Source organism: Chiloscyllium plagiosum, unplaced genomic scaffold, assembly GCF_037043375.1.
Source record: "Chiloscyllium plagiosum isolate Xiang-an unplaced genomic scaffold, Cpla_swu_hap1 HiC_scaffold_7, whole genome shotgun sequence".
NCBI lineage: Eukaryota > Metazoa > Chordata > Chondrichthyes > Orectolobiformes > Hemiscylliidae > Chiloscyllium > Chiloscyllium plagiosum.
Window position 1 is genome coordinate 65373275 of NW_028270145.1, and position 26679 is coordinate 65399953.

The 26679-nt window shown below is 41.2% G+C and overlaps 1 protein-coding gene across 2 annotated transcripts in view; it reads right to left on the bottom strand.

Moving 5' to 3' along the window:
• The window catches only part of pla2r1 (phospholipase A2 receptor 1), a 162452-nt gene extending 158013 nt beyond the window's left edge, over nucleotides 1-4439 (bottom strand). For both annotated transcript variants that reach the window (XM_087989096.1, XM_043693844.2), the window contains exon 1: nucleotides 4177-4439. In XM_087989096.1, coding sequence (XP_087845222.1) covers nucleotides 4177-4291 — 115 coding nt within the window. In that variant the 5' untranslated portion in view covers nucleotides 4292-4439. The remainder of the gene's footprint in view (nucleotides 1-4176) is intronic.
• Nucleotides 4440-26679: the final 22240 nt, after the last annotated feature.

Sequence of the window (26679 nt, forward strand, 5' to 3'; positions counted from 1 at the left end):
ATTGTATTTTCTTTGATTTGAGATAGAATTTCATCCCCTATCTGTGGTTAAATATTAAACTTCTGATTTATGGGAGTCACATATATAGTTTATAGTCATTTGGTATTACAAACACTTCGCATTGCTGAGAAAGAGAAAGGGACATATAGTCAGAGATGTACAGCATGGAAACAGACCCTTCACTCCAACTCATCCGTGCTGACCAGATTTCCCAACTGTGGTGTAAAATTATGTCCCAATACATGTGTGAATCATAATGTAACACATGTATTGGGCCAAGCAGTGGAATGTGGTGAAACGGTTAAAAATTATGTCCCAATACATGTGTGAATCTAACCGGAATGGAGGTGTTGCTTAGTCCCGTGTGAATCTTATTACACACCTCCCCGTGTGAATCTTCTTATCTGTATGTAACCAGAATGGAATGTGTTTTTTAGCCTTGCTCTGCTGTTCACATGAATGTTTATATCTGGAAAAGAGTATATCAGCTGGAAAAGTCTCCAGTTCGGTGAGTCTGCTCCGGGGTTACGTTTAACCGCCGAGCGTGGGTTGTTGGCAACCGCTCTACGAGAACTGACGGCTCCCAGTTCCGGTAACATGTAGAGTGAGTATAAGCCAGACCCGGGAGTCTGCTCCGGGGTTACGTTTAACCGCCGAGCGTGGGTTGTTGGCAACCGCTCTACGAGAACTGACGGCTCCCAGTTCCGGTAACATGTAGAGTGAGTATAAGCCAGACCCGTTGTAAGTATGAGACCTGGTTGTGGCGACGCTGCGGGGAATAAAATGCTCATATTCTAGCAGACTCGCCTCTTGGTCGTTTGTTCTGTGTCAGACTACTCTCCTACGAACCTGACCTTGAGAATTTTTTAAAACACCAACCTAATCTAGTCCCACTTGCCAGCACCCGGCTCATATCCCTCCAAACCTGTCTTATTCATATGCCCATCCAGATGTCTTTTAAATGTTGCGATTGTACCAGCCGCTACCACTTCCTCTGGCAGCTTATTCCATATACGTACCACCCTCTGCGTGAAAAGGTTGCACCTTAGGGACATGCTTTTAAAGTCTTTCATCTTGCACTTATTGAACTTAATTCCAAGGGAACAACAATTTATATGGCATGAGAAATCAGGGGTTGATTTGGCAATTAGAGTCCACTTGCCAACATGGAGAATACAACTTGGTCCTGCTGTAAGATGAATGCTTACCATTGTTCATCATGTTGTGCAAGGCTTCTGTTACCATGCTCTATCCTGATAGGGATCTGTGAAGTATGTTTGGCCTAGAGTAGTAGGTTATCAAGTGGATTTCCTACAATGAGAAGACTCTCCCGCAATAAACAAAATGTAGTTTATCGAATGATACCAATAACGTTCACATTACACTGATGTGATGGACATTATTGTGGAAGTTATGAGGAGACCCAGATGGTAGATCTTACTTATTGATATCCTAGCTACTCTCCCACCATGTCCATACATCATCATAGTGAATGGGTGCTTAAGGCACTCTTCAACATGAAGCTTTTCATAACAGTTAAATAACAGTTCCTTTGTAAACTCTAGTCTTATGCATGTCCCGATAATGCAAGACAAAAAAAGCTTTGAGTGTACTAATTTTCATTTTAACCAATCATGGGATTTATGTACACAAATATTCATTGCCTGCCCTAGTTGCCCTTGAGAAGTTTGTGGTGGTGAGCTGCCTTTTTGAATTGCTGCAGTCCAAGTGCTGCCAGTTGACCCATAATGCTATTGTGGGAGCAGGGGTGGGGTTGGATTCCAGAATTTTGAGTCAATGACATTGAAAGAATGACGTATATTTCCAACTCAGTGAATGGCTCGGAGGTGAACTTGCAGGTGTTGGCATTCTCATTTATTTGTTGCCCTTGTTCTTCTAGATGGTACTGGTCATGGGTTTGGAAGATGCATTCTAAGGAGCTTTGGTGAATTTCTACAGTAAATCTTCCAAATGGTGCACACTGCTACGGAGTGTCAATGGAGGAGGGAGTGTGTTTGGGGATATGCCAGTCAAGCCAGACTTTGTCCTGGATTTGTCAAGCTTCTTGCGTGTTATTGGTCTTCCAGTGATACCCACATCTCAAGGATCAAGAAAACACAATAAATGGTCTGCAATAGCTGTTGCCACATTACTAATTGCAGTTGATACACTCTAACTCAAACCATGTTTCAGCATCAATCAATGCAAACTAGAGGAATTCAAAACCATTTTCTGGGGGATCAGCACTTTAAAGCATTATCAGGATTTCTTACCTTTTTTTGATCTTTATATTAGCTGTACTTCTTCACATTAAACCTTTGAATTTATTAACCAAATTTAGTCCCGTGGGATGTTTGATTTTCCAGCAGCGATTAAGTTTTGAACAAAAAAACTAATTTAAATCTTGCCTCAGATTACTGCGTACATTTCTGTTGCCCAATAAAAGAGATTTTTAAAAAACCTTTGGCTTTTGGGTGGTAGTGCAACACTTAAGGAAACAGAAATGGAAAATTAGAGTCGGAGTATGCTTCAGCACTTCAAGTGTTTCGCCATTCAATGGCTGCTCATTAAACTCAGAACCCTGTGTTGCTGCTTTCTCCCCATAACATTTGATCACCTTAGCCCTAAGAACTAGATCTGATATAAAAAATGGCAGCACCTGAGGGAAGAAAGGTGTGTTAACATTTCAAGTCTGACAATTCTTTCTTCCCTCAGTGGTTGCCATACCTGCTGAATTTATCCGCTAATTTCTGGTTTTGTTTCAAATATCCAGCATCCACAGTTTAGTTTTAAATTAGATGTACGTCCTCCTTTGAAAACATTCAATATTTTGACCTCAACTCCATTTGGAGACAGAGAATTCCACAGGACTATCAATGTGTTGAAGAAATTTCTCATCTCGGTCCTAAATGGCCTACTTGGCATCTTTAAGTTGTGACCTCCAATTCTGTACTAACTGGTCATTGGGAGCATTCGTGCTGCTTTCACCCTGTCTGATCCTGCTAGAATTTTAAATGTTTCTATCTTTCTAAATTCCAAATGAATATAGTGCCAAAGGATCCAGTCTCTCTTCTTATGGCAGTGCTGCCTTCCCAGAAAGTCAGTCTGGTAAACCTTTACTGTATTTCCTTTTCTCCACAAAATCCTTTCTCAGATGAAGGAGGCCACACTGTTCACAACACTCCAGCTGTGGTCTCACCAAGACTCGATACAGTTGCAGCAAGACATCCCTGCTCATGACAATCTTTCACATTACTGAAATTAGTTAATAAATTCAAATGTCTGATGCAAGGAGGTACATTGAAGACCAGTGAGTCAGAAGTAGGACACAAGGAAAAATATATTTTAAAACTAACTTTAAAAGAATCTGCACCTGAAACATCGTGTACTCAGCAAATATAACGGATACCCAAATTCATGATAATTTTACCCAATATAAAACGATAGTGTATTATATCTGATTCTCCTCCCCCCCCCAATCTTTGCTGCTAGTATTTTTTTAAAAATTTGATTTAGTGCCACACTACAGAAGAAAGGGAAACTTCACAAACTATTTTAAGAATGGTAGGTGCACTTATAAATTGAAGACAAACCCCTGCTGAATTAGCCCCGAAAACATGAAGGAACAATCGCGACAACTCCATAATTAATAACAGGCGCACGCATTTGAATGAATAGTGATCAAACATATCCCGACGCAAACAGTCATCTCCAATTTTTTTTTTGTTTTGTGGAATTGACAGAAACATGTCGAAATTAAAAGAATAAAAACTGTTAATTACAAACGAATCTGCGGGCACGGGGAATCAGACTATCCATTACTATGTCTGACTGGAGAACATGTTCACAACACATTGTGAATCAAATCCGAAGTCAGCTTTAACAGCTAACCTAGCACCGTACACATACTTAAAAGGTTTACTGTTTGTTTATCAATAAATGGGGAGGGCTTCATCATTTTGTGTCTTTAATTACTTCAAGAGAACTTCTCTCAATTTGTAATTATTTGCAATTGAAATTCACTCTTGAAATTGCACACGTACACTGAAAAACCCTGATGTTTCTGCAAGCCACGCCATCCTTCAGTGCATTAGCAGCTGCCGTTCTTGCGCGTTCCCCATCCGCCTGAACAAGGGAAGGGTTTTTTTTTGTTTAAAACCGACTGGCTCCACTCACCCAACAATCTCAATAACTCGTTTTGATTTAGCGCCGAGGTGGTTCTGTCTGTTTCCTCAGAGGAAGCTCCAATGTAGCAGGACCACAACAACATCCACTGCCATAAGCGAGACATCTGGCTGAAACGGAGAACCTCACCGTCCACGGAGATACTCTGAAAGTCCTACACAACAACGGCGTCTCCGACAACAGAACAACTCAAGTCAAACTCCCAGGGTTGTCTCCTCTGGGTTCAGCGCGTCACCGCTCTTAATGTTACAACCAAGTTTCCGCCTCGATTTTTAATTAGCACGCCCTCTCTCACTTACTCTAATCAATGGTTGTCTGTCATGTCAGGTATGTTGTCCTTTGATTTCTTTCATGTGGTCCATTCGTTAGCCAACATATTTACATTAAATACAAACCTTCTTGCAATACGACAGTAGATTTATAAAGCAAAGGCTCTAGTATTTAACATTTAGTAACCCAGATTTATTTAGTGCCTTCACCCTAGCAAGCAGCAGCACTGGATTTAAACCACAAATTGACAGGAGTCAAAAGAAAAGATATTAGGACAGGTTTCTAAAACCTTTGCAAAAAGTACATTTTAAAAGGGTTTTAAAGTAACAGAAAACTGGAGTTTAAGTAAGGATTTCCAGAACAGTTTGCTCTTCCAAAGAGTCATATGTGATTCTGTATCGGTAATTGTTTCTTTGTCCACAATGCTGCCAGATCTGCTGAGTTTCCCCAGCGTTTTCTGCTTCTGTTAGGATTACCAGGGTTTAGGATGTTGCTGGTGTAAAGAAATTCAACCAGTAGTGTGAAAGGGACTCGAGATGTACAAATTCCCAAGTTAGAGGAATCTAGATTTCTTGGAGAGTTGTTGTGCAACAGGAGGTTATGGAGATAGGGAGTATGAGGCCATGAAGTGATTTGAACATGAACTTAGCTGGCATTGGTGAATCAGGGGACAAAGTAGGTCAGTATTACAGAGGTGATGAATGATGGGAGTTAGAAAAGTAGAGCTTAGGGCAGGTTTATGGACAATAGAAGATAAACACTGGCTAAGAAAATATTGGTGTGGTTAAATCTAGAGAGGATTTCGGGAATAGATAAAGCAGTCGTAGAAATAGCAAATATTGTGGTGGTGGAGGTTGACAGTCTTTGCAATGGAAAGGGTATGGAGCAGGAAACAATGTTCAGGGTTATATAGGATTGTGGACAGTACACAAACATAAACACTGACTTGTGTCTTGTAGAAGTTGGTGGACAGGCTTTGTGGATTTGGAAGTTACTTGCTACAGAACTGCTAGCTTCAGTATAATTTGGCACAGTGGTTAGCACTGCTGCCTCACAGTGGCAGAAACCCGGGTTCAATTCCCACCACAGGCGACTGACTGTGCAGGATTTGTACATTCTCCCCGTGTCTGTGTGGGTTTCCTCTGGGTGCTCCGGTTTCCTCCCACAGTCCAAAAATGTGCAGGTTAGGTGAATTGGCCATGTTAAATTGTCCGTAATGTTAGGTGAAGGGGTAAATGTAGAGGAACGGATCTGGGTGGGTTGAGCTTTGGCGGGTCGGTTTGGACTTGTTGGGCAGGAGGGCCTGTTTCCACACTGTATGTAATCTAATCCTTTAACAGCACTATTGACGGTAGTCATCGGCACCTTGACCAAATGGTCAATGTTAACACTGGGACCTCCAATGTGAGTATTGGCAAGGTATTAACTTGGAGACATTACACTCAATCCAAATGCTGCACACACCCAACATTTCGGTCAGGAAAATAAATATTACCATCTTCTATTTCACTAGCTGAGGGTGCTGAGGTAAATTGATGCAAATCACTGCTACAGCTGAGGTTTGTTTGCTTAATACTAATGGTGATCCATATTGAAGCTTTATGCTGGCTATGGCTCAACTATTCAGTGAATTGAGTGAACAAGATAACAAGTGTATTTTTGTTTATTTAATTATGTAATGTATAGTTAATTTTTTTGTCGTATTTAAAATATTAATTAACTCTCCTTGTGTAACAAATACAAACTGTATATTTATAATTCATTTCTGAAATGTCTGTGATTTTTGTTGAAAAGCTTGCAAAGGTTTAGATAAAATCTATAATCATATTATTGATCCTTTCAGACTCGAGTACTTTTTAAAAAAACTTTCAACGAACAATTGCTTAACTTATAAATGGAAATTAAATTCATTGCTTGGAACTGAACTAATGTGTCTGCAGAAAGGTATTGACTTTGGCTTTTTCTCTGTAGAAATTTTCCAAAGCTACAAAAAGCCAATGATACTCGGGATATTTTTATGCAAGTTGATGAAGGAAAATATTAGACATTTCAAAGTTGTGCCACCTGGACTTAAAAAGCAACTTGGAGAATTGGTTTTCTGCCAGAATTGAGACTATGTTGTCAGCTTTCTTTAAGCCAAGTCAAACCTCACAACAGGGCCACAGTAATAAATCCATATTATACCAAGTCTATTAACATGCAGCAAGCCCATTATTTTATCCTAGTAGAGGAAGGAAAGATTTTCATCAGAATAAAATATGTCCATTTTATGCAAATTGATTCCATTTTAAAGAGAATCTAACATTTTTAAGTGTCTTGACTCTTCCAATCGAGAGAGTCCTTCTGAAAAATCTGAAGTTCAAACATTCTGTTGTTTATACTGTCATCCATGAACTAAGACTTTTTCTTGTGGTTGCCTTGACATCATGACCTGTTACCATCTTGTTTAGGCCTATAATATCAAAACTACGATGTTTTTAAGTCCATCCCCAAACATATAATTTTAAGAAGACAATAAAAATAATATAATTAAAGACTTGGACTGAACAGATTGGGCAGTTAATGTGCTGTTCCTGCACTGTTGCACAGTTCTGGTTGTTGCGAGTGTTATCTTTTAGCTTAGCAATCAAATAGAGGAAGAAAAATGGAGGCTGGCCTGATTTCAGTTTAGCTCTGTCATGGATTTCCCATAGAACATTGAAATGCAAACCTTCAGTACCAACGTGGAATGTAATATTTTTGAAAAATACTATCTGATAACATGAGTTGAAGTTGCTCAACAAGATATGAGGCATGACAATAAAATTCCCAAGTTGAGGTCAAATTAATCAATGCTTCCTTGCAGGACACATCACAATTTTATTTTTCATCTTAATACAGATTTTATTGATAAGGAAATGAACCGATACATATTATTAGGCTATGATCTCACTTATATTTAAAAATAGAGAGTAGGTTGATCTATCCCTAAATTTCCATCCGTTCCAAGTTTTGAGTGGATCTATGTTCAAGGTTGACGAACTCTTGCCAAAAAAAGGTGGCAAGTCTTCATTATATTTGCAAATTGGAGTAAAATACTGGGCTATCTCTGTCTGCAACTATTTTGCCTGTTCTTCAACTGATAAGCCGTGGTTCATACGAGCTGTTCCCAAGAATTTTATTTAAAATGACTCATGTTTGCTATCAGGTAAAATGTTGCAAAGATCAAGGAGTTTTTTTTCATATTAGATCGTAATTTTTTGTGGCTTAGATAATCTTCCTGAGTACATAGTGTGATATATACTCTTACCATGATACAAACAATGCAATTGTTCTTTGTGGTTCTTGAATTGAGTCCACCTGAGGACAGACACAGGACAATGGATTTCTATTAAGAATAAAGATATGCGTTACCCTGAAGTGATTTCAGCATGTCAGTTGCAATGCCATGAGTCAATATCAGGCACTTCAGATGCTTGTAATCAACTGCCTTGAGGTGCTTGGGCCTGAGCAGCTCGAGCTCCACGCTCAACAACTTAGCAAGTGTGCCCTGGCAGATGCAGAGTTGGCATTGTGGGATAAGTCTGTGGAAGAATATCGTTTCCCAAAAAGCGGGAGAGTTTGGATCATAGAATACTTATGCGGCTGAGTCAGATAGACTTTTGACTGACAAGTGGGTTAAATGGAATAAGCAGGAAAGTAAAGGCCACAATCAAATCAGCCACAAATGTATCAAATGATGATTCAGGTTAGAGTGGCCAAGTGGCCCATACCTACTTCATATCTGTCTATTTGTATGCTTCAGGTAGCAGGGTATACGTTAGTTCAGGAGCTATCATAGTCTTGGAGAATCTATGGAGCAGGTTTCCCAAACTAATGCTAGAGCTGAAGGACTTCAGTAACGTAGAGTTTGGAGAAAGAGAATAATCCAGCAAAGTTTAAAGGGAGGCCTTAAAGAACTGTAGCTGAATTTTCCCAGGAACCAAATAAGTGTCAATATTGCTGAGTTTCTTAAAGGGTTTCACTTTCTGAACCTGAGGGAATTTTTTTCATGTTATTCTCCGTAACTCATCTCACTATCTATGCAGCATACCTCTATGGCACCCCATACACCTTATCTTCACTCCTGCTAGAGCTGAAAGTATTTGCTGCTGTAAGCACCTCCCAGGATGACCAAGTGCTGTGACAACATTTTAAAGCCCAGCCATGCACAAGGTCAAGTGCAACCAGCCAGGAGCTAGATAACTGGAACGGTACAGTTGCTCTCATTCTTCAGCAAATTTAGGATGTAAGCTTGTCCTTCAGTGAGCTGTTTCTGAAGCTGTCCTTTCCGTCTCTACCTGCTAATTTATTTAGTGAATCAGCCCAGTACAGATTTCTCTGACTCTCTTTCTCTGCTACAAGAAGCACAATTTTTGTGATGGTGCCTGGAAAAGTAACAGTATTGGTGTGAAATAATTCTACCTCCCCAAGTGGGGTCCAGAGTGTACTAGCGAGATGGATAGAGAACTGTCTGAGCAACAGGAGACAGAGTAATAGTGGAAGTGAGTTTCTCAAAATGGAGAACTATGACCAGTGGTGTTCCACAGGGATCCATTTTGGGACCATTGTTGTTTTGTGGTATACATAAATGATCTGGAGAAAGGTATCAGTGATCAGATTAGCAAGTTTGCAGATGACACAAAGATTGGTGGAGTAGCAGGTAATGAAGGGGACTGTCAGAATGCAGGAAAATATAGATAGATTGGAGAATTGGGTAGAAAAATGGCAGATGGAGTTCAATCTGGGCAAATGCGTGGAAATTCTTTATGCAGAGGGTGGTGGGTGCCTGGAACATTGCCAGTAGAGGTGGGCATGATGGTATCATTTTAAGATGTATGTAGATTGATACATGAATGGGCAGGGAGCAGAAGGATACAAATCCTTAGAAAATAGGTGACAGGTCTTGATAGAGGTTGTGGATTGCTGCAGGATTGGAGGACTGAAGGGCTCGTACCTGTGCTGCATTTTTCTTTGTTCTTTGATTTATGTGCCAAATAACTAAAGTAGTGTAGAGGCAGAAGAGTTAGTCAAGAACAGTAAGGATAAACAGTACAACCTCACAATTTCCAGCACTGAGTGTCCTCTCTTTCACCCAGTGATGATGATGACTATTCCTCCATTGGTATCACAGTTTGGAGTTTCAGGTACCTCTTATTTTCTCTTACTCACACCACTTTTTATTATAAGAAGACTACTAGTGACTTAATGTCAAATGCTTTTAAAGATATGCAGGGCAATTAAGCATGTTTCTGTGATGAGAGGAAAAATCAGCAATTATTACTGCTCTGTACCTATATTGTTTGTAAAGAGCTAGAAACAAATTAGTATGTGAATATGTATCCTGGGGTGATACATTCACTGTCATGCTGCAGTCATGTGCAGAGTAATGAGTGTCTGTGTTCCAGCTATATGGAGAGATGCAGAAATACACTTGCTAACGATACAAAATTTTGAGTCAAAAATGCCATTATTTCTAATTTATGGGAACTGGAAGATGTAGCAGTGACAAGGAGAAGAAAGCAGTTGTTGTTGAGATAGGGTTTAATGAATATGTGGATGTGCATTTGAGGTCAGCTGTAATGTCACTGTAACCTCAATAGCTGTATGTTAGTATTCCACTAAAAGGTTGGACCCTGTGCAGCTCAGAATATTATGCTCCATAGCATGTCATCATGTACAATGTAACAAAAAAAAAATCACTTAGTGGTTAGTAAGAATTCTGGCTTAAATTGTTTACAACTTTAATTGCAAGGCCCATGTCAATAACAATTATATATCGAGTTTTGAAAACACAAATCTAAAGTTTAGTAGTCCTGATTAGTTACAAGATGCATTCCAGTACAAATGTACAAGTTTTAGAGAATTTATGAAGTTTAACACAACACATACAAAATAATTGATGTTTAATTATAATAGTGGTTTACAGCCGATCTGCCTGAGGGCACTAGTTCATGGCTTTGTTTTAAGGGGCAGAGGCTCTTGTTCTGTTCAGTTAACTGAAGGTTTTCTTTTGTGTTTGCTCTTCCTTCTGCATCAGACTGCTAAAATCCAAGCCCTATTGATCCTAGCCAGGTCCTAACCCTTGTGCATGACCAAAGGCATCATTCTCTCTAATACACTGCATGAACAGTGCGTGAGCAGTTCAAGGTCAATCTTGGATTGACTTGAATTGTGTCCAATTCCTGATAAGTTTATTTGAAAGTAATGGTCAACTTAGTGACATTGTTTTCTATTGTCTCCTGATTTGTTCTTTAACAGACTAATCATTTTTCTGAAGGTTATCCCTTTTTATAATAGCTTGTCTTTTCCCTCCCTCTTTACCAATTTCACAGATCTTTACTGAGCTGAAGTGTTACCATTGAACAATTAATGTGCCTGCCTAGAGTTTGTAGTGTCATCGGGCAGTGATTAACTATCTTCACAAATATTCCAATTGATACATCTGACCATTCTCCCAAATCTATCAATATCCTTTGACTAACAGAACCATGCGTGACTCCACAGTAACTATTAATACCTAAAAAAGTAATTAAAGCTCAAAACAACCATATACTAATATACAAAAGCCTGTTAGATACTTTAAAAGACAAGAATGAACCATTTTAAACCAAATTGTGTTTGATGTGGGCAAAACCTACTTGACCTCCTCCTCACTAATATCAGTTACACATGCACCTGTCCATTACTGTATCGGTAGGTGAAACCACAGGACAGTCATGGAGACAAGTATCCTGATTGGAATAGACTTCAAACCATTGTAGGAACTCAAAACTGGGCATTCAGGAGCTATCAGCAGCAGCAGAATTATGCTCCAACACAATTTGTAACCTCATGGCCATGCATACTCCTCATTCTACTATTACCATCAAGCCACAAGATCAACCCATGGTTCAATAGTGCGTGCAGGAGGACATGAAAAAATCAGCACCAGGCAGATCTAAAAACGAGATGTGAATCTGGTAAAGCTATAGACACAGGATGAAAACAGTAAAAGCAACAAGTAGTTGACAGGGCCAAGCAATCCCACAATTAATGGACTAGATCTAAGCTCTGCAGTCCTGATATATCCAGTTGTGAATGGTTGTGGACAATTCAGCAAATACATGGAGGAGGAGGCTGCTAATGGGGGAGCCCAGAACATCAGTGAGGTCGACCAAACTGAGACATTTGCATCCATCTTCAGTTGGAAGTGCAGAGTGGATGATCCATGTCAACCTCCACCTGAGGTCTCCAACATCGCAGAGGTCAGTCATCAACTGATTCGATTCACTGTGTTTTAAGAAATGGCTGAAGATACTGGATTCTGCAAAGGCTATGGGAACATTTCTTTGAGAACATTGGGCAATAATACTGAAGAACTATGCTGCAGAATTAGCTGTAATCCAAGTCAGCTTCAACACTAGCATCTACCAGGCAATGTGAAAAATTGCCCAGGTAAGTATTTTCCCCAAAAAGCAGGATAAGTCCAACCTAACCAATTACCGTCCCATCAGTTTACTCTCAATTATCACTAAAGTGGTAGAAAGGGTCATCAAAGGTGCTAAAAGTGTTACTTGTATTGGTCATTGATGTTAATTTAGGCTTTGGCAGGGCCACAGTTGCTAACTTTGTTACAGCCTTAGTTAAATATGCACAGAAGAGCTGAATTCCAGACATGAGATGAGAACAACTGCCCTTGATGTCATTGGTTGCAGTCCTACCTGGAGCATAGGAAGATGGTTGTGGTTGATGGAGGTCAGTTACCTCCGCTCCAGGACATCTCTGCAGGAGTTCCTCAGGGTAGTGTCCTTGGCTTAACCATCTTCAGCTGGTTCACCAATGACCTTCTTTGTTTCAGTAGGTCAGAAGTGGATATGTTCACTGATTGCACAATGTTCAGCACTATTCTCAGAAACTGAAGCAGTCCATACAGAAAGTCCTGGACACTATTGAGGCTGGGGCTGATATGTGACAAGTAACATTCACGTCCCACCAGGCATTGACCATGCAAGCAAGAGGTTCCACCCATCATCACATAAAATTCCACAGCTTTACTTCTCTGAAGCTGCCAATATCATCATCCTGCAGTTATGGTTGACCAGAAATGGAATGTCTTGCAACATAATTAAAAAGTAAGGTTGCCATAGTCCTACCAAACCATAAGGATGCTCTATCATTAGAGAATAATGACTTGTTGTGGTTTAGCCTGAGGGTCACTACACCTCAGGTGTGGGGAGAGCTTGAAGGAGAGTCCTTCATGGCAACCTCAGCCAGTGTGGGAATTGAACCCATGCTTTTGGAGTCTCTCTGCATTGCAAACCAGCTGTCCAGCTAACTGAGCTAACAAACTCCCAAAAGCAATAAATATTGTGGCTACAAGAGCAGGTCAAAGGCTGGAAATTCTGTGGTGAGTAAAACCCCTTCTGAATCCTCACTGCAATTCTACTATCTACAAAGCATAAGTCAGGATGTGATATACTCTCTCCTTGTCTCGATGGTTGTGGCTCCTACAACACACTAGTAGATTCAGTTCAAGGCAGTCCACTTGATTGGCAACCTATCCATCTTTCACATTCACTGCTTTCACCAATAACACAAAGTGGCAGCAGTGTGTGCCATCTGCAAGATATATTTTAGTGACTCACTGAGCTTCTTTCAACAGTGTCTTCCAAATCTTCAAACTCTACTACATAGAAGGATCTGGGCAAAGATGGAAGAGAATGCCACTACCTATGCATTCCCCCCCCCCCCCCCCCCCCCCCAAACCCTTCCAACTATATTACTGATCCCTCCGTGAAGCTTGGTTAAAAAATCTGGAACTTCCTCCCTGACATCATCAAAGACTGCATGGTTTAAGAAGACAGATCACCATCACCTTCACAAGGGTAATTGGGATGCACAATAGATAAACTAGTGAATAGGTCTTCAGATGCGAAAGTCTGGTTAATGTGTAGATGTGTAATTCAGGAGGATGAGCACAACATATGTTTATCTTTTGTTAAAGTTCCGTGTTGAGATTTTTTTTTGTTATGGAGCATGTTTAGATTTGTTTATAATTTATGATTTTAGATGTTGTTTTAAACATATTTTATTATATGCTGTGTGGATTTAAATCCAAATAAAAAGGATTTTTGACCTTCAATTAACTGTCAGCATAGCAGTCAGTATCAGTTGTATCTTCAGAACATGTTGAGATATTGGTGAACTGTATTGTGCAAATAATCTAGGTTAAAAACAATGACTGCAGATGCTGGAAACCAGATTCTGGATTAGTGGTGCTGAAAGAGCACAGCAGTTCAGACAGCATCCTAGGAGCAGTAAAATCAACGTTTCGGGCAAAAGCCCTTCATTAGGAATAAAGGCAGAGAGCCTGAAGCGTGGAGAGATAAGCTAGAGGAGGGTGGGGGTGGGGAGAAAGTAGCATAGAGTACAATAGGTGAGTGGGGGAGGGGATGAAGGTGATAGGTCAGGGAGGAGAGGGTGGAGTGGACAGGTGGAAAAGGAGCTAGGCAGGTCGGACAAGTCATGGGGACAGTGCTGAGCTGGAAGTTTGGAACTGGGGTGAGGTGGGGGAAGGGGAAATGAGGAAACTGTTGAAGTCCACTTTGATGCCCTGGGGTTGAAGTGTTCCAAGGCAGAAGATGAGGTGTTCTTCCTGCAGGCGTCTGGTGGTGAGGGAGCAGCGTTGAAGGAGGCCCAGGACCTCCATGTCCTTGGCAGAGTGGGAGGGGGAGTTGAAATGTTGGACCACAGGGCGGTATGGTTGATTGGTGCGGGTGTCCCGGAGTTGTTCCCTAAAGCTCTCTGCTAGGAGGTGTCCAGTCTTCCCAATGTAGAGGAGACCGCATCGGGAGCAACGGATACAATAAATGATATTAGTGGATGTGCAGGTAAAACTTTGATGGATGTGGAAGGCTCCTTTAGGGCCTTGGATGGAGGTGAGGGAGGAGGTGTGGGCGCAGGTTTTACAATTCCTGCGGCGGGAGGGTGGGTTGTAGGGGGGGGGGCGTGGACCTGACCAGGTAGTCACAGAGGGAACGGTTTTTGCGGAAGGCGGAAAGGGGTGGGGAGGGAAATATATCCCTGGTGGTGGGGTCTTTTTGGAGGTGGCGGAAATGTCGGCGGATGATTTGGTTTATGTGAAGGGTGGAAGGTGAGCACCAGGGGTGTTCTGTCCTTGTTACGGTTGGAGGGGTGGGGTCTGAGGGCGGAGGTGCGGGATGTGGACGAGATGCTTTGGAGGGCATCTTTAACCACGTGGGAAGGGAAATTGCGGTCTCTAAAGAAGGAGGCCATCTGGTGTGTTCTGTGGTGGAACTGGTCCTCCTGGGAGCAGATACAGCGGAGGTGGAGGAATTTGGAATACGGGATGGCATTTTTGCAAGAGGTAGGGTGGGAAGAGGTGTAATCCAGGTAGCTGTGAGAGTTGGTGGGTTTGTTTTTTAAAAAAAAATGTCAGTGTCAAGTCGGTCGACATTAATGGAGATGGAGAGGTCCAGGAAGGGGAGGGAGGTGTCAGAGATAGTCCAGGTAAATTTAAGGTCAGGGTGGAATGTGTTGGTGAAGTTGATGAATTGCTCAACCTCCTCGCGGGAGCACGAGGTGGCGCCAATACAGTCATCAATGTAGCGGAGGACGAGGTGGGGAGTGGTGCCGGTGTAATTACGGAAGAGTGACTGTTCTACATAGCCAACAAAGAGACCAGCATAGCTGGGGTCCATACGTGTGCCCATGGCTACACCCTTGGTCTGGAGGAAGTGGGAGGATTCGAAGGAGAAATTAAGGGTGAGGACCAATTCGGCCAAACGAATGAGTGTCGGTGGAAGGGTACTGTTGGGGACATCGGGAGAGGGAAAAAAACGGAGGGCTTGGAGGCCCTGGTCATGGTGGATGGAGGTGTAGAGGGATTGGATATCCATGGTGCAGATGAGGCGTTGGGGCCGGGGAAACGGAAGTCTTGGAGGAGGTGAAGGGCGTGGGTGGTGTCTCGAACGTATATGGGGAGATCCTGGACTAGGGAGGAGAGCACAGTGTTGAGGTAGGTAGAGATGAGTTCAGTGGGGCAGGAGCAGGCTGAGACAATGGGTCGGCCAGGGTGGTCAGGCTTGTGGATCTTGGGAAGGAGGTAGAACCTGGCAGTGCGGGGTTCCCGGACTATGAGGTTGGAAGCTGTGGGTGGGAGATCTGAAGTGATGAGGTTCTGTATTCCCAATTCCTCTGCCTCCGCCGTATCTGCTCCCAGGAGGACCAGTTCCACCACAGAACACACCAGATGGCCTCCTTCTTTAGAGACCACAATTTCCCTTCCCATGTGGTTAAAGATGCCCTCCAAAGCATCTCGTCCACATCCCGCACCTCTGCCCTCAGACCCCACCCCTCCAACCGTAACAAGGACAGAATCCCCTGGTGCGCACCTTCCACCCTACCAACCTTTGCATAAACCAAATCATCCACCGACATTTCCGCCACCTCCAAAAAGACCCCGCCACCAGGGATATATTTCCCTCCCCACCCCTTTCCGCCTTCCGCAAAAACCGTTCCCTCTGTGACTACCTGGTCAGGTCCACGCCCCCCTACAACCCACCCTCCCTTCCAGGCACCTTCCCCTGCCACCACAAATATAATTTATTGTATCTGTTGCTCCCGATGCGGTCTCCTCTACATTGGGGAGACTGGACGCTTCCTAGCAGAGCACTTTAGGGAACAACTCCGGGACACCTGCACCAATCAACCACACCACCCTGGAGGAAGAACGCCTCATCTTCCGCCTCGGAACACTTCAACCCCAGTGCATCAATGTGGACTTCAACAGTTTCCTCATTTCCCCTACCTCCACCTCACCCTAGTTCTAAACTTCCAGCTCAGCACTGTCCCCATGACTTGTCTGGACTTGTCCTACCTGCCTATCTCCTTTTCCACCTATCCACTCCACCCTCTCCTCCCTGACCTATCACCTTCATCTCCTCCCCCACTCACCCTTTGTACTCTATGCTACTTTTTCCCCACCCCACCCTCCTCTAGCTTATCTCTCCACGCTTCAGGCTCACTGCCTTTATTCCTGATGAAGGGTTTTGCCTGAAATGTCGACTTTTACTGCTCCTCGAATGCTGCCTGAACTGCTGTGCTCTTCCAGCACGACTAATCCAGAATTGTGCAAATAATCTGTTGACAATTCATCCATCAAATATTAACAGCTCATCCAATCTAGAACAGGCATTCAATTGTGCAGCATTTATCATCTTCATTTAAGATGCTCGATCTTTTACTTTCGATATGCAAACCAAATGTTTTGCTATTCTCTTCTTTGATAAGGTATTGCTGTCACAAAGTAGGTTTCAGTTTTTTGTTTCTAAAAGCTGTTCCTTTTCTCAAAGATACTATATCCTTGGTTTTTTTTCAGAGGGGTAATAAACCGCTCTCGGTGCCGATTAGTCTGGTTTGGTACAGAGATTAAAGGGTATTGAAAGGCCTTTTTGTTTATATGTAAACAGATGAGACTTCAGGTTGAAGTGACCTGCATAATGAAAGGGGAGTGGTCAGCTCTCTAGCTGAGCAGTTTAGTTCAGTCCAAAACTAGTTGGGAGTTCAACAGTGAGCTGTGTGGAAACAAACTCTCTCTCTCTCTCTCTCTGCCCTTCTAATTTCAACCTGAAAGCATGTGTTCCATTTGTACAGGTTTTTAAAGGGGTTTGCTTATTGGGGCTGTTGTGTATTTTTGAAACAGTATAACTAAGTCTAGTTTGGATATATTGAGTTCTGAAAGGGTTCTTTATTCTGTTCTGTTTTTCATTGTATAATTTTGTGAATACATTTTTCTGTTTTTAACCTGGTAGTCAACCTCGCTAACTTACTGAGTAATTTTCAGTGTACACTTACCAAAATAAATTGCAAAATTATGGTCTGGGTTGCCTGCTCAAGAATGTTTTGAGTGGTCTAGTCTAGTCTGTAACACTGCTTTCACAAGATAAAACAACCATTAATATATGATGTATCTAGTATACAGTCAGTTCTTCTGTAACGTGATGGTTACATTCTTGTGCAACCCGGGTTATAGAAAAATTGTGCTTTTAGAAAACGCACTTCACATGACAGCCAACACACGTTTTAAATGTTCATGCTATAGAAACAGTGTCCTCAATTTGTTAATTGTGTTACAGCGAATTCGTGTTGACAAAACATGTGTTATAACTGAACGATCTGTATATAAAACTAAATATCCTTCAAGCAATCCCCTACCCTGGCCTACCTGGCCTGGATGAGACTCTACTCCTTCACTATGGGCAGAATCTAGTGCTCCCAGAGGCAGTAGTCCAAGAGCTGGGAAGGTAACTTAATTAAGTGGCTGGTGGAGTGCCTGAAATCCACAGCCTTCCTGCTTCCACTGCAATTAAAGTTTTGGGCAGGAAGGCCTATGTTTAACCTGTGGCCTATTGCCAGTCAAGGCCCTGAAGTAGCCATTTAATGAGCACTACAAATCTCTCTTCCCTCTGTCATAGGAGTAACCCAGCTGACCGATAGCTTTCCAAACCAGACAAAGAATGGGGACCACCTGTAAGCTGGGGTGGGTTTCTCTCAATCAAAGGCACTCAGCACCTGATCAAGGGCAAGCACAATGGTCAGGGCCTTCCCCTGAAAGCCATCCTTTGTCTTTGCTTCCGAAAAGCCCCTATGCTTTGGTCCTAGCAATCTTGGCTATCCTCCAGGCAGAGGTCACAGCTTCTGATTAGCCTGCAGCTTCTGGTGGGCGATACCTCTACTCTCAGGAACTTGGTTTCACAAAGGCCTGTTGGTACACTGGAAACTGACTGATTTGAAGAAGAGAAGGTGGGATCCCCTCTGGAGAGTCAGAGGGGGCGACTGCCACAAGTGAACATGACATCCATTGAAAATGGGAAATTCTATCCCTTGTGTCTCATGCTAATGCCTGAGGATGGGCAAAGATTACTGCTTTGACAGCATTGTCCAAACTTAAACAGAATAATAAAAAAAAAAAATCAAGATTAGATTACTTAGTGTGGAAACAGGCCCTTCGGCCCAACAAGTCCACACCGACCCGCCAAAGCGCAACCCATCCAGACCCAATCCCCTACATTTTACCCCTTCACCTCACACTATGGGCAATTTAGCATGGACAATTCACCTAACCTCCACATTTTTGGACTGTGGGAGGAAACCGGAGCACCCGGAAGAAACCCACGCAGACACGTGGAGAATGTGCAAACTCCACACAGTCAGCCGCCTGAGGTGGGAATTGAACCTGAGTCTCTGGCGGTGTGAGGCAACAGTGCAAACCACTGTGCCACCCATGGTCTAATTAAAAATAAAAATTTTATTTCCACATCACTGAAAACACTTATTTGAGAGCATGATACTCATCTTTGAAAGATAAATAATATGTAACATATGTGACCATTCAACTCAATCTTTGTTTAAAACAAAATTGCATTGACCCAGTGATGTACTGATTAGTATATTGCTGTAAAATAGTCTAAAAAGATGTGAAAAATCCAAAACCATCCATGTACAGAAAGCAGTAAAAATGTAGCATTTTCTGAGTATCTGGAGGCTTAATATATTGATCAGACCGTCTTATTATATATAATTGTTCTCTGTGGAAACTTACCATAATAATTCAGTCAAAATACTCTGAAAATATATGGAACTTATTTTGTTATTAGTGGCAGCAATATGGCAATGCTAAGCATTTTTGTGGCACAAACTCTGAGCTGTATCATGCTGCCAACTGGAAATGTGATTCTGCTGAGGCCTGAAGTTGGTTGTTTATGTCTGAAGCCTGTACTATTATCCTGTGGATGAATGCCATATTATACAATATAACATATAAGATCAGCAGAATTTCAGACCAAACTGAGTCTGCATCTAAAATCAGAATAGTATAAATTCATCTTTAATTTTTGAAATTTTCTTTCAATGATCAAATTACATCGTGTGTCTTTTTATATGGTTCTGTATGATGTCATGACTTAAAATTATCTTTGATAACAAAGTTACAAGAGAAAAACATCATTTGAAAACCACCAGCCAACAGCTGGTCTTCATTGTCTAAGTTTTTTTGTCTATGTCTGATTGTTCCTGAAAGCTGTCAAAGTGACACACAAATGGGAAATGCATGTCAATCCTTTATGGCAATGAAAATGTACACTTACAGTATTGCAGGTACACAAATGACAATGCTGAATAGCATTCAAGCAAGTGGGAAAGTAGAACTGACAATGAAATTCTATCTTCTCATCTGGAAGGTAGGTAAGATTCATAAACAACATGCATTGGTTAGCTCTAAGTGCAGCATACACTACCAAGTGACGTTTTGACTGTTGTCAATAAAATAGCAGACTGGATCCACTGGAATATATTCGGGCAAATTGTTTATTAAATCAGTCTTGTTGAAAGCTGGTATAATTCACATATAAAAATCTTAATAGAGGAACTAAATAATTGTGCTAGCAACTTGTGTTCATTATTAGTGCTATTAAATATCTGTTACAGTAAATTGCCAACATATGTAACAATTAATGAAAATATTCACAAAAATCTCCTACTTTTGCTGTCTAACAAATCATTTTAATTAAACTGATGCTCAGCCAAACCTTTCTTTGTTTTCCTCGTCACCTTTTATGAACTAATTATTTGTTCATTAGTTCCTGGACAAATTGACTACTGGGTGGAGTCTAAATCGGCAGGTACTGGTCCCTGTCTGGTATTGCAGCCGAGGGCTGTTCCTCGGAAATGAGTTGTCACACAATGTGTGACAATAGGCCATTTAGAGTTTCCCAAAATATTCCGACTCGGAAATTCCTCGGTACTGCTTCACCTCAATTGCATTAATTTGCCAGAAATGCTGCAGAAATCCTATTTACAATTCTAACAAGCATGGCAATGGAATAGTCATTTATGTAATGCCAGTAAAATGTGACCAGCAAGAAGTATTTTATTGGCCACCATGAAAATGAAATCAACTTCATTGAAAGATAAACAGAAATTTCAGCTCTTGTTAAATTTGTGAGCTGGAACAGGTTGAGCAACACATTGCAAACTGAAAGGTGATGGGATAGGGAGCAATGAATGTACATTGGAAGAAGTAAAATATAATGTTGTTTTATTTGTGCTTACTTTGAGAACCCATGAGTGCAGTTGCCATTATTAATCCTTTATTAACTAAATCAGACTGGCTTTCATGTTGCTGCTTGTTCAATCAGGTCAAAATAAATGTTCCAGAACATTGGGCAAAAAAGTAAGTTCTGTTATCAAGACTAATTTTTAAAGGGAGCATATTTTTCTGTACTGTTGCAAAATACAAGCAAAAGTTTTTCAACACTTTTTTTTCTAAAGCAGAATCAAGAGACACAGGGATGGTGAAGTTGAGTGGATTGGTGGGGAGAGTTGAGACTCGCTGCTTTTTTGTGAGGGCTCATGAACACTTTCAAAAATAAATGGGGTGCTTCAGAAAAACACAGAACAAAGACAAATAACGTTTTTATAAATTTAACAAAACATTTAACCCGAGGAGGATTGACTGAAGCTGTCTGCTGTGGAATTGTTTACAGGGTGAATTTGATTCTGAGCACAATCATTGAGAATTGGACAAAAAGTTGAAAGACAGAGTTAATTAAGAAGATACATCATGCTGTTAATAGATTAGGGTGATTGTTCTCCTCCTACAACCCTACAAATCTCAAAGTGGCTCTTTATTATTTTCCCCATTCTGAAGCAATTAAAAACTTGCATTGGTGTAGCCCCTTCAATGTTTGTAAACATTCTAATTTACTTCAACGAAGTATCTTCTATTGAGTTAAAGAAGGAGAGATGATCAAAAAGGTAGATTTTAAGGCATATCTCAAAAGAGGCAGCTAACATTAAGAGACATTAAAGGATAAGGAAAGGCATTTATACAAAGGTACAAATTAGGAGCAGGGGTAGGCAACTCGGCACCTTAAGCATATTTCACGACCCAATAAGATCATGGCTGATTTGATTGGGGCCTGAACTTCACTCTCCCATCCATCCTCAATAACCTTTGATTTCCTTGTTAGTCATGTTCTCTGGGGAATAAGTTCCAAAGACTCATGACTCTCAGGAAAAAAAAAGTTCCTCCTCACTTTAAATGGGGCATTACATTTTTAAGCAGTTCCCCCTAATTCTAGTCTCTTCCACAAGTGGAACCATCCTTTCAGCATGCACATTGAACAGAATCATCAGAATCTTGCCTGTTTTATTAAGATCACCTCTCATTCTTCTAAAATTGAATGGGTACAGACCCAGTCTGTCCAAACTTTTTATCAACAGATCATCTTCCAATTTGCAGCTATCAGTCAAGTGAAACTTCTGTGAAATACTTTGAACACATCTACATCCTTTGCTAAATAAGGAGGACCAAACTGTAATTATTATTTCAGACGTTGCCTCACCACAATATAGAACTGCAGTAAAACATGCCACTTTTAAATTCCATTCTCCTTGCAATAAATATAAACATTCCATTTGCTTTCCAAATCACTTGCAGATTAATTTTCTGCAATTCATGGATTCTTGCGATTCATTTGGAGGAGCAGTTGAGATGAGGACCAGATGAGCCAGACACAGCAGTGGTAAGAGCAAAACTGGAAGTGAATGGTTGCCACAGAACTTTGTTAAAAGCCTAAGGGTTGAGGTGCACATCACATTCAGTTGGACTGAACCTGGAATGAACAGCAGCAGCAGCACAGCATCTCAATGTAAGCCTGAGGGGTTGAGGTCCAGACTGAATTCAGTTAGAGTGGCAGTGAATCTCAAAAGAACGTGACTAGAATTTGAAAAGCCTGACAAAATTATGTCAGTGTAGAGCTCAGCTAATTAGTGTAGGTAGTGGTAAATGATTTTTCTCCATTAAGAAAGTGTATTTAGAAAAGGTAAAGTTCTAGTTTTTCTTTTCGGGGGAAAAAAAGAAGTTACTTTAATCATTTTCTAATTGTCTTAAATTTAGAGTCATTTGTATGTTAAGTAAAGGTACGGCAGGATAGCTCAGTCCCATATGTTGCACAGCTTGCAATGTGCAGGTGGTCTAAGATGCTCCTGGCACTCTGGATGACCATGTCTGCATGAAATGCCATCAGTCTGACCAGCTAGAACACTGCATTTTGGAGCTTTGGCTGGAGGCAATACAATGTGTCCGTAAGGCTGAAAGATACATGACTGGTATGTGTTTTTCATCTTGTCACTGCAGTTTAGGGAAGTGCAGCCAGAGAGGGGAATGGCTGGCTGATCATGGTCAGAAGGAGGGTGGCAGGCAGGTGGTCATGTCCGCTCCAGAATGCCCAGAGATTTTGTGTTAGAAAATGGTAAGGGTGACTGTTCCTTTGGGGACCATTGTCAGAGCCCAGTTGCACAAGGTTGGGAAGGGAAAGGGAGGAAAAGCAAAACTGAAAGGAGCTTCAGGTTGTGTATTGCCTCCCTGGCAGCCTGGATTAATTGTTTCATTGAATAGCTGCAGAGCATTCTGATTGCATGTTTGTGGGGGGAGAGGGGGAGCGGGGAGGTTAATGAGTAGTCAGAGATTGTGGTTCACATTGGTAGAAGGAGGAATGAGGTCCTGCAATAAGAATTTATGGAGCTAGTAGCAAATTGAAAAGCAGGATCTCAAAGGTCATAATCTCTGGATTATTCCTGGTGCAAATATGCTGAAGAGTATAGGGATGGCTGGGCAGAGCAAGCGAACGTGTGGCTGAAGAGTTGAGCAGGTGTAATGGCTTTAGATTTGTGGATCACTGGATTGGTTTCTGGGGAAGGTGGGACCTGCAACACATGCAACACACTGCATCTAAACTGGAATGGGACCAATATCCCTGCTGTGGGTATGGAAATTTCATGAAGCTGTTGGTGGGGGTTTAAACTAATTTGACAGGGGATACAAAATGGAAGTACAATAGTAGGTGATTCACAGACAAAGGTTGAAGAGAAATGGCAAGCAGAGTGTATATAGTCAAGTTAAGGCACAAAGGAGCATGGCAAGACAGGATAGTATTTATTTTAATGCAGGGAATCTTGCAAGTAAAGCAGGTTGGTGCTGATTAACTCATGGGGATAGGACATCATTGTTATCACAGAGACATGTACTGATTGTAATCAGATCAGCCAGACAGATATCATAGAATATGCATTCTCTGACTGGGACTATGAACCTGGTCCAATGAGGGAACCCTGGCTGAGAGATAAGAACAGGATTGTCAAATATCGTGGTCACTTTGAGAGTTGGCTCTGAGGCAGCTGGATCAGTCTCAGACTCTCCACGTGAAAATAAAGGGTGACGTGGTGAAGGGATCAGGCCTCTATGGAGTTATTTCAATATGGTTAAAGAAAGGGCAGGACAGATCAAGATTCTAGGGGATAGAATCTTTGGAATAAGATGGGGGGTGTTGTTGTAAAAGAGAAGGTGGCACCACAATGTTGATCAAGTAGTTAAATATTGCAAGAAGGAATAACTTAAAAGATTCCTCAAATGAGGCCATATTAGTAGAACATAAATCAGAAAGGAGGCAATCACATTGCTGAGAGTGTACTATAGATCTATAAATAATCCACAAGAGATAGGACAGAAATGTGTAAAAGTAGGACAGGAAATTTCAACTTCCCTCGTACTAACTGGAATAGGCAATGTGTAATAAGCCTAAAGGCACAGAATTCTTAAAATGCATCTAGCAAAGTCTTTTAATCAGCACATAACGAGTTCTAAAATAGAGGGAGTTGTTCAGGACCTAATCTGAGGGGGAGAGGCCAGACATAGAAGTATCAGTGGGGGAACATTTCAATGACAGTGACCATAATTTAGTCTGATTTAAGATAGTTGTGTAAAAGGACAAAAAAATGACAAGAAATAAATGTTTTTAGTTAGGGGTTAAGCCAATTTTTACACGATAAAACAGGATCTGGCTGAAGTGAACTGGGAGCAGCTGTTTGTAGGAAAGTCTATTTCAAAGGAGTTCAGGTTATTCAGGAAAGGATATAGTGCGAGCACAGGGCCCACATATTCCCACAAAGGTGAAGAGTGGGACCAAAAAATCCAGAGAACCCTGAATGCCTCAGGAATACGGGATTGGCTAAGGATATAAAAGGGAAGCTTTGGCAGATACCAATGACTGAAAACAGTGGAAGATAGAATATACCAAGTACAGAAGGTTAATTAATAAAGAAATTCAGCGAGTTAAGTGGGGCATGATCAAACATTGGCAGGTAAAACAAGTTTTGTTGGTTAATCATGGCTAACAAATGGGTTTGAATGAGGAGGTGATGAGGTATGTGGACGAGGCAGTACAGTTGATGTAGTCTACGTGGACTTCAGTAAGGCTTTTGAAAAGTCTTGCGATGGAGACTGATCAAGAAGGTAAGAGGTCATGGCAAATTTGGCAATTGGATCCAAAATTGGCTTTGTCGCAGGAGGCAGGAGATGATGGTTGAATGGTGATTTATCAGTGGAAGCCTGGATCCAATGGCAAACCACAGGGTTCAGTGCTTGGTCTTTCTTGTTTGTAATGTACATTAATGATCTAGACATGAATGCAGAGATTTAATCAATATGTTTGCAGCTATCATGAAAAATGGTGCTCTAGTAAGTAGAGAGAAGGAAAGCCTTAGACCATGGAATGATACATATGGATTGGTCAGATGGACAGAACAGTGGTAAATGGAATTTAATTCTCAGAAGTATGAGGTAAGCATTTTGTGAGGACTAACAAGATGAGGGAGCACTTGCAGGATCGTAGGACCCCAGGAGGTAGAGAATGCGAATGTCCATAAACCCTTGAAGAGAAAGCTGATCCAGACCTGTTTGAGATATACAAAATTATGATGGGCATAGGTTAAATAGGAAGAAACCTTTTCTCCTAGTAGAGAGGTCAATAAATGAGCCATTGGTTTAAGGTGAAGAGCAGAAGGTTAAGAGGAGGTTTGAGAAATAATGTCTTTACTCAGACAGTGGTGGCTAACTGAAACTCACTACCTGAAAGGATGCTAGATGCAGGAACCATCACAACATTGAAGAAGGATTTAGATGATCACTTGAAGGGCCATAGCATACTAGACCACATGCCAAATGCTGGCAAATAGGATGGCAATAAATATGTACTTGTTTACCAATATGCATATAATGGGTCAAAGGGTTTCTGTGTTGTCAAAATATGACTTTATGTATTAGGATATCCAGATACCTGTGCACCTCCGTATTCAACAATCTCTCTCCATGCTGCTTTTCTGTTCTTTCAACTAAAGTGTTCATATCTCAAGTTCATACCTCCTAAACTTTAGTCTATCTTACTTAACCTATCTATTGCCTTTTGCAGATTCCTCATGTCCTCTTTACAATCACTTTCTAAGTATTTTTGTATCATTAACAGATTTAAAAATTGTATATTTGGTCCCGTTAATTCAAGTCATTTATATAAATTGCAAAGATTTGGACCACCCCCCTCCTGCCAACACTAATTCCAATGGCACACTACTTGTCACATCCTGCCAACACAAAAATGACTCACTTAAGTTCACCCATTGCTTTTTAATTAATAATATATGCTAATATATGACCATATATGCCATAAGTTCTCAATTTACATGGAAAACTTTGACGTGGATCCTTCCAAACATCAAATGACAATACATTCACTGGTTCTCCTATATCTAATTCCTTAGTACTGATTCAGAGAATTCTGGAAAAAGTTAATCAACTGTGATTTCCCTTTCACTGATCTGTATGATTTGATTATGAATTGCTAACTGCCAAATGTAACATCCTTTATTAGCTGTTAGCATGTTCTCTGTGACAGATCTTAGGTTAACTGGGCTATAGTTCCCTACTTTCTGTCTCTTTCTTCTTGAGTAAGGGCTAAATGGCTGAAAGCTAGCTACCAATGAAAAGGCAAATAAAAGGGAATAATGTATGAAAACATTATAGAGATAGGGAGGGGCAAAGTATTGAAAGAATTTAAATCAAGGTGGTTTTAGACTTGTGATATGTAAAGGTGCTTTGGTGGGGTTTGGAGGGCAATGTTTTTGGGTGAAGGGATTTTCCAGCACAAGATATCAGCCAACCAGTTTGACAACACAGGCAGCACAGAGGCTGAGAAAGTCATGGTGATGTTGAGTATTATCAGCAAACCTGTCTCATGTTATGTTTTGAATGACATCACTGAGCAGCACATAGATGGGAAAAGGGCAGGAGACAAGATGGATCTAATTGAC